The 11,829-nt window shown below is 41.4% G+C and overlaps 1 protein-coding gene across 1 annotated transcript in view; it reads right to left on the bottom strand.

Annotated features, from left to right (window-relative positions):
* Positions 1–10,138: 10,138 nt before the first annotated feature.
* The window catches only part of TMEM200C (transmembrane protein 200C), a 6,527-nt gene continuing 4,836 nt past the window's right edge, over positions 10,139–11,829 (bottom strand). The window contains exon 3 of the mRNA XM_040479354.1: positions 10,139–11,808. Within this exon, the coding sequence (XP_040335288.1) occupies positions 10,943–11,808 (866 nt within the window). The 3' untranslated portion in view covers positions 10,139–10,942. The remainder of the gene's footprint in view (positions 11,809–11,829) is intronic.

Below are 11,829 nucleotides of genomic sequence, written 5' to 3' on the forward strand. Positions count from 1 at the left end.
CCACTTGGCAAGGCCCAGAGCTCTCCAGCGTCCAGGTCTTTACTTAGCTCATAATATTGACAATAGCGGGCTTCAAGAGGACGTAAACTATGCCATATGACAACCAAAACATAATCTAAAGACCATAGGATTCTTCACTGAGATTTACGTATCTACTCTGCTAGCGTAAATATGAACAAATTCATTTCTAAACCTGATCTGTAACAGAATTCTGTGGCAAAGAAATCAACTTTGGGCGTTGGTGGATTGTGTAAGACAGTCTATGTCGGAGGCTTGAAGCAAGGGTTTTCTGACTGTGCCATACTTTCTTACCAGGCAATTTTTCCTAGACCTCAAAACAAAGTAGTGCGTTGCAAAGATGACCTTGCTCGATGTTGCCCTGGGTTTACTGATGCACACGTGCACATGTCTGAGACGTCCTCTGGTCTGTAACTTTTGCAACTCAAAATCCAAGGTATCCTTCCACTTAATGCTTCCATCATCAATCCCAGTTTTTATTTCAACAGCCTGATTCAACAGGCCTAATTCCAGGCCAAGATCTGGAAATCAATCTCAGGCATTCAGATCAGTTTCAGGACATCGTGGTAAAAATGGTCCAGATTTTAAGAGTTCCTCTGGCTCATCTTCTCAACAATCTCTCCTTCCTCTCTGTCTTTAAGATGTTTATGGAGTGCTTGTGAATCAAAATTTCCAATGGCTGGAGTTTTCATTCTGACCCCTACCAAATATCTTACTGCTGTCTTTTCCATAATTCAGTGTGCGTGGCGATACTCGCTCGGCTCGCCACTGAAGTTGTTCTTCCTAACATCCGTAAATGAAATCAAAGACGAATGAGGTGGACACTCCTAGGACCTTTTCATTTTCAGTGGCTAGAAAGGTTCTTCATTCAACCACCAGCTCCAGGGGCTACAATCCAAAACAGCCTTGTGGAACTGGAGCTTACAATTGCCTTGCTCATGACTGTGGGAACATGGCTAAATAATTAAACATCTCAACCATTGTGTAAACCAGTTTAATTAACATTTTCCAGGCATGTCACATTTATACAATCACTAAATAATTTTCAAAAATTATGTTGCGTTAGAAATTGCTACACATCAACTCGGATTGTTTTTACTCATGGCTCTGATCATGCCTGAAATACGTTTTTGTTTGTTTGTTTTCGTATCACCTTATTTATTTATTTATTTATTTAGTTAGTTATTTTACTATTACTCGGTACTTCCATTGGAGATGATTCATACTTACTGGCTGGCCAGATGCTCTATTCAATTTATTTGTAAGTGTTATGTTTAATTGCCATCAACTTCATCAAAGCTGGCATTTTTTAAAAAGCATTTATAGCATTATTAAGTTTCCTTTCCATTCATGTTGTGATAAAAGAAATCTTGGAAAGCATTCACCCCCATATCTCAACTTAGAACGCGCCATGAAAATAAAGTTTTCTCGAGTCCAACGTTCATGGGATTTAAGAAATGAGGAAGTTGCAGAGGCACATTTTTGTTGTGTTTTGGCTTTTGGGCAGCACATGTTTCAAGAAGATATCGTCCAATTCACTCTCTATTTGAAAAGATATAAAAAAACTGGGTGCAAGCGACTACTATAGTATTAGTAACGTACTCAAATTATTTTTGTTCTCCTGTAAGCCCGTTGTTGTTGTTATTGTTATTATTATTATTATTACTATTATTATAAATGTATTTTTTTTTTCTAAAGTAGTAATCTCAAGCAAGCAAGACTAATAAATCAAGAAACATTCTCAGGCATGAAACTGAAATGAATACAGATGATTCTGAATGATTAAGAATACAAGTGGAAGAAATTGTACAATCAAGTGCACAAGCACTGAGGTTATATTTTGTGCTCCATATTTTGCGTGTGTTTGTGCTCCAAACACATCGAGATGCGTGGTTATATAAGCTGAAGGATTAGCAGTTAGGTCACCAAATTAGTCTTTTGAATTTTCTTGCTCTATCAAGAATTCAATTTGCTTCCCGACATCATTTACCATGCTGTATTAACCATAGTACTTTATCTATCAGTATTTCCAAATTATAAGCCTCTTACCCATAAATATATCTTCTATGAAAGATTTATTTGGCAGCTGTGACAATAAAACCGCAATTGACAGTATCTGTTGGACTTTATGCGCAATGGAAAGTGCTTTGGAAAAATTCTCACTTTGGTGGATTAGAAAAAAGAAAAAACACATTTCATACTTTTGCCTTCACTGCTTGAAGCGCTAAAAAGATCTTGGAGAAAACAAAATATGGGGAATTCAAAAAAACAGAAGAAAACTAAAATCATTTTTTTTTTTTTTTTTTTTTTTACTTTAAGGGAATATTTGTATTGAAAAGTAGATTATTCTTGGAGGGGAGGTATCTTTTAGTTGGAAGCTTTGTGAGTAAATGAAGTATTTAGGCTGCATGTATACAGTACCAAACAATTATTCTGGCTGAATCGGGTTTTGTAACTATCCCAAAATGATTGCCTGTTTAGGGGCACCTGGGTGGCCAAGTCTGTTAAGATATGACTTTGGCTCAGGTCATGGTCTCTCAGTTTGTGAGTTCGAACCCTACACTGGGCTTTGTGCTGACAGCTCAGAGCCTGGAGCCTGCTTGGGATTCTGTGTCTCCCTCTCTCTCTCCCCCTCCCTTACTCATGCCCTGTCTCTCTTTCTCTCTCTCTCTCTCTCTCTCAAAAATAAACAGTAAAAAAATTGTTTAATTAAAAATTTAAAAAATTATTGCCTGTTTAGAAATTAGAAAGCACAGTCTTTTTGTGCCAATTTGTAAAGAATGCTTGTACGTGTCTTGTACACATTCATAAAAGGATAACTAGGCCTGAACTAATCTTCATTTTTGCTAGGAACATGAAAGTGAGGGAAAAGATCACGATGGGATTCTTTATTAACAAAGATAAATTATTTTTGATCTAATATAAATGACGTTGCAAATTGCTGTAGAAATACATTCAATTATCAGGTCTAGATTCTGCAAAAATGCCCTGTAGCCCGCTAAAATATCCTCAAGTTTATCCAAGCCTCACAGTACATGGATCAATGCAACACTATCCACCATGCCGGAAACATACAGAGCATTCCCAAATAGCAGATTCCCCACCCAGCTTTATCCCTTTATACTACATCTCGAGAAATGGTTTCCCACACCTGAATATTTAAATTAAACTGTCATTTTTTTTTAAATTTTTTTTAACGTTTATTTATTTTTTGGGGACAGAGAGACAGAGCATGAACGGGGGAGGGGCAGAGAGAGAGGGAGACACAGAATCAGAAACAGGCTCCAGGCTCTGAGCCATCAGCCCAGAGCCCGACGCGGGGCTCGAACTCCCGGACCGCGAGATCGTGACCTGGCTGAAGTTGGACGCTTAACCGACTGCACCACCCAGGCGCCCCTAAACTGTCATTTTAAAGCAGTATATAATTCAGCAAAAATCATTCTTGCTCATGAAGATGGTGTGGGTCCAATGAGAATATGGTTCATTCGTCCATGTACCGATACTTCTCAGTATTCAAGAATTCTTGCCAGTTGAAGTCAGTTATAAATAGGGAGTAATTAGATATCTAATGGTAAAGAGTATACATTTTGAGTCTTTTAACACCCAAATCACTTTCATCTTAATTCCAAATATGTTTCTACTACTTATAAGAGGAGATAGAGAGATGGACAGACAGATAGATAGATACGGGTTTTGTTGGTTTTTTGTTTTGTTTTTCAAAATAAGTATTTCACTCTGAGATTATGGGGGTTCTGGGGAAAAGTCAAGTGTAAGTTATCTTCTGAAAGTCTAACTTGCTGAAGTGCATTTTGCATCCACATAGTTGCTCATGCTCCATTCTACTGTTCTCCAACTTTTTGCACCTAGCTGACATTTTCTTCATATCTCAAGATTCAGCTGTAGGGTCCACATCATAACTCTCTCGTGACACTCACATTGTATTGAAATTATTGGTTATGTGCCTATGTCCATGAGATCTGCAAGACCCTGTGGTCTGGAATTATGTCTTATAAGGTTTAATCCTTTCCACCTAGCACAGCACCTGCCTGACTTATGATAGGCAGTTAAAATGGATCTTGAAAAAGAAATAAAGCAATTTAACCCAAAATGAATTATGTATTTTACTGAAAGGGCAGCTGCTTCCAACAAAGCTGTTTACTCCTACAGGTGAAATTATTCTCTTGTAAGTTATGTCTGTACAAAACGGAGTGATGAGGCAATTGTAAAACAAAGCCATGGCCAAAGTCCTACACAAAGACAAAGCAGATTTTTGGCCTGCTTTGCTTCAGTTGTCCTAATACACCATTACAACTAATAACTGGCATATTTTCTTTCTTTGACAGTATAGACATAAATATCCTCAGATTTTTCAACATAAAAGCAATTCTTTGTAAATTTGACCATAAGTTTCTTTCCTGCTATTAAACATTTTTAGATGTTCAGTTCTTAGACTCTAGTGGATTTGTGTCAATAGCACAATGTTATGTTGAATTTCTTAAATACTGAAAAATACGCAAATTAATGTCCAACTCTGCATTTGCTGAAAGATTTTCTAAAGAATAAAAGTTATTGTAATGTTTCAGTTTAAGACACTTGTCTACAAACAAAGGATCTCCAAGCCAAATGATCACGTGCTCATTTGTGAAACAAAAAGCTTTCATAGCTGACTTCATCTTTTTCTTCTTTTCTTTCCCCAGGATTCTCTTTTTCTTCTGCCTCTGGGTTTACGCCCCGTTTTCTTCCCATGTGATTGACAGTCAACCTTCCTGCCCTTAGTAGGGCTGATTCGCAGTGTGGTGTCCTAAGCAAAGGTAAGCCTCACATGTTATTGCAACAGACACATGTTTTGTGACATTCCAGGTGAATCTGCATAAGCTTTTTTAGTCTTTGACTGGCAACATCCTGAGCAAAAAAAAAAAAAAAAAAACCTCTGTTATCTTAGCAATGAATCAGCCAAATGTCCTGTTTGTCATGCAGGGCCATATCACAGGCTAGCAATTACTGATGGGGTAAGGATTCGGGGTGAGTTTAAAATTGAATAAATGTATTTTCAGATGGTAGAAACCCTAATGTGCCCCCGGCTCAGTAGTGAAGGCAAAATTCCCAGGATGGCAGGCTTTATAACTCCTACTGTGGTTCATGACCACATTTAGACCCAACACCAGCCCAGTGCTTCTCTGACATCATAAAGAAATAGATGACACACATAATAAGGAGCTCATCTGGTTTTAGAGAGTGATAGGCAGTGTTTGACTGAAGTTGTTAATGCAAATGGATCCACCAATTTGTAGTGACTTAATATCTTAAAAAACATATAATTTGCCATCCATTTAAGGAGATTCATCCCTTTTTGAAGGAAAAAAGCTCAAAGATGATTTCCCTGGAAAGAAAAAAAAAGTCTCAAAATACTTTTCAGAGTGAGTCATTCAAAAACTTAGTCTAAATATTCACCCAATGATTTTTAGCCAAAAAATACAAAATAAATAGTCTGGATCTACAGAAAACAACCTCCACAAATATCAATCCTATCCTTTATTTGACCATAAAATGTATTTTTGCATTTAGACAAAAATGCTATTCCCATCAAATACAAATTCATAGATTTAGTTTGTTCTAATCTTACGCTGTTGGAGGGCTTTAAAAAAATTTTTTTTCATCATTTATTTATTTATTATTGAGAGGCAGAGAGAAACAAGTGTGAGCAGGGGAGAGGCAGAGAGAGGACGAGACACAGAATCTGAAGCAGGCTCCAGGCTCTGAGCTGTTAGTACAGAGCTCGATGTGGGGCTCAAACTCACAAATGTGAGATCATGACCTGAGCCAGTCAGAGGCTTAACCGGCTGAGCCATCTGAAGGGCTTTTTTTTTTTTTTTTTCAAGTTCCTTAACCCAAAAAGAGAATTTCAAAACTGCATCTTGAAGAACCCAAAATGATGAAAGAGAAAACTAGCATGGAAAAAACTTTCGTCTAGAAATGTAAATAGATGAACAGACACCTGGCCCATGTTGGGCACTCCTCGGACAGAATGGGGCCCAGACTACATGGCTAGCCTGGCCTTTCTGATGGAACCTGCCTCAGTAGCGGAAAAGCAATACTCATGACCAAGTGCAGCCATGTAAGCAGTTTGCACTCGCATTTGTTGTTACATATTATGATGATGGGACCCTGAGGGGCACATACCTGTCATTAGTTCTACGTTCTACTGGGGACCTTGCAGTAGCCTCGATTCTCATTTCGCAAGGTCTATTTTTTCTTTCCAATATACTTAAACTATAAAGACTTCTCAGCACAGTAAGTTTGTGGCTGTCCCTAACAACTGAGTAATAAATTTAGCCTACTAATTAATTTTCTGTATGTTGCCTTAATAACAGTAATTCACAGTGACTGAGGTTTATTTGTGCCAGGGGTGGTTCTGAGTTCTTTGAGTATATTAGTGTATCTAACCCTCATTTAAATAATGAATGCCATGAGTCGGATGCTATTTATTATCTCCTTTAACAGATGTGGAAACCTGGGTGAAGTGTTATATAACCCTCCAAGGCATACTTTGAGCCCCTATGCTATGTTGCCTTAAACTTTAGATTTTTAAACCTGAAATTATTCTGTGAATAAAAAGGAAAGTCATACAAAATGATTTGGTTTAACAGTTTAATTCTATTTTAAATAAAACTAAAAAAAAAAAAAAAAACTTTTTATGACACTCTCCACGTGCCACGCCTGTTGCAAACGCTCTTACACAGACGGTAATTCATTGAATCTTCAGTCCGGTCCCCTAGAGGTAGGGAGCATTATTATTACCATTGTATGGAAAAGGAAATTGAGACACAGAGAGGCTAAGCAGCTTGCCCATTTCACCCAGCTAGTTCGTACAGGACAGAGTTTTGGTTGGTAGAGGAGGGGGGATGTGTACGTCCACTGTTGCAATCACAACAGTCTTAGCTTTCTAGTCCTGCCACTGCTATTTTATTTGCCTTTGAACAAATTGTCATCTTTCTAATTCTTAGCAATCTCATTTATAAATAAAGGAGGGAAGGGTTCCATGATGTCCAAGATCCCTTCAGATAGTCCTGTTGATTTTGGTACAACAAACCCTGTAAATCGCACCGAGAAAAGCTTTGTTGATGCCAGCCTGAAGACTTAAATGCAAATTCCCGCTTTTAAACTGGCCGTGCACCCTAACACTTCTCTGCAAGTCTCTAAGAATAGTTTCCGGGAAAGGATCTAGCAGGAAGCTAAGAAGGTAGAGGATATTCTGATGGTCTCTAGAAATGCCAGTTTGGGTTAAGGTCCAGAGAATCCTCAAAACTCTGTATAAATCCTGGCTCCTCCATTTACCAGCTGTTTGAACCTGGGCAAGCGCTCCACCATCCTGACCTCAGTGTCTTTCTCAGTAAAATGGGGATAATAATGTTACTTCAACAGAGCTGCTTCGAGGAGTAATTGAGATAATATACACAAAGCATATAGAACAGAACATGGCCCACAGGAAGTAGTGAGCAAAAATCTAGCATTATTATCGCAGATCTCCACTCCCGCAAAAGGGAGGATTGTAAATTACCATTGGCATAATTGCAGAGGACTCCTTCTGAGGGCCGATGAAAGCCTGGGCTCCTCCCAAGACTTGAAAAACTGAGCTTAGCCTTTTTTATCTTCAGGGGGAGAAAAAAGATCCAGTAAAATTGCTGAATGGTTAAGATAGATACGATTTAATACTAAGATAAATTGTTTGCTGAAGTTATTTAATTTATTTTTTGTTTATTTTTGAGACAGAGAGAGACAGAGTGCAAGCAGGGGGAGGGCTAGAGAGAAAGGGAGACAGAGAATCTGAAGCAGGCTCCAGGCTCTGAGCTGTCAGCACAGAGCCAGATGCGGGGCTTGAACCCACACACTGTGAGATCATGCCCCGAGCTTAAGTTGGACGCTCAACCGATTTAGCTACCCAGGCTCCCCTGAAGTTATTTAATTTCTGAGCTACAAGTGTCTGTTTAATCTGTTTCATATAACCAGGCACTTGGCATTGCTGAGTCTAGTCAATTGGTTGGATTGAACTTTCTTTTTTTTTTTTTCAACGTTTATTTATTTTTGCGTTTATTTATTTTTGCGACAGCGAGAGACAGAGCATGAACGGGGGAGGGGCAGAGAGAGAGAGGGAGACACAGAATCGGAAACAGGCTCCAGGCTCTGAGCCATCAGCCCAGAGCCCGACGCGGGGCTCGAACTCCCGGACCCCGAGACCGCAAGATCGTGACCTGGCTGAAGTCGGACGCTTAACCGACTGCGCCACCCAGGCGCCCCGGTTGGATTGAACTTTCTAAAGTTTGTAAGGGATAAATGTTATTATGCCCACCTCTGTTTAAACTAAGAGGTAGGGCTTTATTATTTGCTAAATGTCTTACAGTACATTTTTCTGAGGACTAGAAACAGTATTTCAGAGCACTGGAGCCTATTTTCCTTTTTTTTTTTTTTTTTTAATGTTTATTTATTTATTTTGAGAGAGACACCAGGAGTAGGGAAGGGGCAGAGAGGGAGGGGGAGACAGAACCCCAAGTAGGTTCCATGCTTAGTGCAGAGCTGGACTCGGGGCTTGATCTCAAACTTGGATCATGACCTGGGCCAAAATCAAGAGTCAGAAGCTCAACAGACTTAGCCACCCAGGTGCCCCTGTTTTCCCTTTAAAACAGCCCATCAAACTCAGTGTATTACACAATATGCAAGATGATGGAGAAAAGAAACTAAGGAAATTAGAAATTTGGGGGGAGTGTGATAAAACAATAGAGACGCTTGAAATTTAACACTGCCTGGAGGTATCATTACACTTGCTTGTCACTCTTACCAGTGGAAGCTCATGTATGCTATATAGAAGAACCAAATATATTAGTCCAGAGCTTTAAAGTGAGTTAATAGCTTAATGCAGATCCAATCTGGAAATAAATTAGGTCCTTTCAAAGTTACACTAAATGGTAGTTTATGAAGTATATTCACTTTGCAAAGTTGTATGTACAAATATGATTATATCTAGGACAAAACAAATACCCTGAATTGAAGTAAAGCTTCTAGAGCTGAAGGCAATCAGAGAGATTCTATCATCCACCTGAAGCCCAGAGGGATTAGTGATTTGCCTAAGGTTATGCAGATAATAAGTGGATATTCCAGATTTTAGCCAGGCTTTCTTGAGCTCAAGTTGAAGGAAGGGTTACTCTTCTATAGTGCATGCAGACAACTTATTATAATGATAATAGTAATTACAGGAACAATTTACTGAGTGCACACTCTGAGCCAGGTACTCTGCTCTGTACCTATAACCCCTTGTCCAACACTCTCATACCTTTATGAGGTATGTCTCATTATCCCCATTTCATAGATCGAATGACTGAGACTCAGCATTTGTTTCTGTTCAAAGTTACACAGCTAGCAAATGCTGAGAGCTGGGGTCTAGTCTCACTCCTGAATCTGCACTCTTCCCACTGGACCCACTCACTGCTTCACCCAGGGAGACCAAACATGACATCTTTGGCTGTTTTTTCCTTTAAAATCTGTATTTTAGCCTCCTACAATGAGGCCTCATTTCCAAATGGCCCAAAGCAAGTAATACCATTCTGGAGATTCTCGGCTCTCACATTCAAAGGAAGAGGCATCAAAATGGTACCTCGTCTACTATTCTTAAAGAGTAAGTAGCTGACTTTTAATAAAATCAACTGTAAACAATCTCCCAAATTATTAAAACATTATCTTTTTAGCCTATGTAGGCCATGGATTTGAGATCATGAACTTAAAATCAAAACCAAATAAGTCAAATCCAAGAGGATGAAAAGGGGCCATTAAGCCTGGTGCTCCATAAATTAATACTTTGAGGTAAACTAGAAGTATTATAGAAAATTACTATTTATTTAATGTCTCATTCTATTTGAAAGAGAAACTCCCAAATGTTCAATACTACCCTGTATTTAAAAGTTAAAAATATACTGGAAATGGATGGAGTCATGATAGCACAGAGCACTTTGGGGGCGGATACCTACTATCATAGTACAGTGTCATAGCAAAATATTTTAGATTTTACCAGCTGAACTGTTAAATGTTTAATGTGTTAGAAGCATTAGTTCCAAGGCAAAAGGAGGCAATATTATGGTTAACTGTTTGGAAACTTCTTTTATTAAAAAAAGATTTTTAATAACGCTATTTGCAATACACGTGTGATAATACTCAAGAAAGTATCGTGTACTTGGTAGAGTGAATTTGGGAATGTAACAGTCCATCTAGATGCTGCCCCTCCCCTTCTCCATCAGATACCCTAGTAGCAAAATGTAAATACCCTTTTAAAAAATAAAGAGGCCTTTGGGCTATTGGAGCAGTGTGGGGTAGGGCAAGGAAAGTGCTCTTTCCTGACATACTCCTGCTTCTGGCTTTGACTTCCTCTAGTAAGGTCAGTTCTAAAAGAACTGCGGACAACCCCTTCCATGCTCCACAAAAGCATAAGAGAAAGGAAGCTTGTCATTCACAAGCAGCTATGGACAAAACCAGCAGCAGAGTACAGGGTTAGGGAAATGAAGGGGGGGTGGGAAGTTGGAGTAAAGTGCACAGTTACTGTCAAAAATATATTATTTTGATCCTAAGAAAATTAAGAGAATTTTATCTAATGAACTAGATTGCTGACTTTTTAATACATTTGGTTTTCATGGAACGTACAATCACCATCGGACATGAAAGACTAGCTGGCTTTAAAAAAAAATTTTGCTTGGAGTTATCTACAGGAATCTTGTGAATGCAATTCAAGGATAACATTCTGCAGCTCTTTGGGTATTGGACGATTTCCTCGGATGAGTCCACAGGGAAAGAGGGAAATGTTAAATTTGCCGATTGGAGTGGGCATTTCCCCAGTTTTCTCACTCCTTCCCCCCCCCCCCCCGCCCCCTTGCTCCCTCTTGCCCTAAATGCCAGTACTTTCCAGCTCTCCATCCTCTACCCCTATGGCATGAGACCGGGAAATCATAAAGAGTTTCTCCTTGTTTGTAAACTGCCTCTGCACCGGCTGAGGTGGCTGGGCCTTAGGTGGCCCTTGGCTGGGATCCTCCGGGGGGCTCGGCTCCGCACCCGGGGCCGTGGCGGCCTCACAGTCTGGACTTTTACTGGCTACTGCTTGCACAACTGACTCCAAAGAGGTGCCAGCCTCCCGCAGGGGGCTGTAGCCCTTATTGCAGCAGGAAGGGTCGTCCGACTGGGAGCTCGGCGAGTCCGGCCTGGCGGGGGGCGAGTCCTCCAGCCGCAGGGGCGGGGAGGGGGAGGCAGCTTGGGCCAGAAGGCTCGAGTCCAGCTCCGCGCTGCGCGGGGAGGGTGGGGGCTCGGGGGACGGCGGCGCCCGGTAGTCCGGGAGCCCGCTAGTGCTGCGGCGCCGCAGGGCGGCGTACCTGCCGGTCCTGGGCAGACGGCCACCCTGCCCCCTGGCGGTGCGCGCCGCCGCCGCCGCCGCCGCCGCCGCCGCGCCCTCGGGCTCCTCCAGCTCGCTGGGCGCCCAACGCGAGCAGCCCGGGGCGCCGCGGAGGTCGGTCAAGCTCAGGTCGAGCTCGCCCCTTGGGATCTCCCGGGAGCCGCGTTCCCCAGGCGGCCTCTGCCAGCTGCAGCTCAAGCCCTCCGCGTCCCCGTCCCCATCCCCGTCGCGGTCCCCTTGCAAGGGTAGTAACGCGAAGGCGCTCAGCGAAGAGCCCACGAGGGAGCTGGCGGTGCTCTGGCGCCCCCAGCTCTCGGGTGGGCTGCAGGGCGCCGGGCTGCCGCCGCTGCTGGCGGCCGCGGTGGCGGTGGCGGCGGCGGCAGCGGCCA

Source organism: Herpailurus yagouaroundi, unplaced genomic scaffold (genome assembly GCF_014898765.1).
Source record: "Herpailurus yagouaroundi ecotype Mexico unplaced genomic scaffold, PumYag 142, whole genome shotgun sequence".
Classification (NCBI taxonomy): domain Eukaryota; kingdom Metazoa; phylum Chordata; class Mammalia; order Carnivora; family Felidae; genus Herpailurus; species Herpailurus yagouaroundi.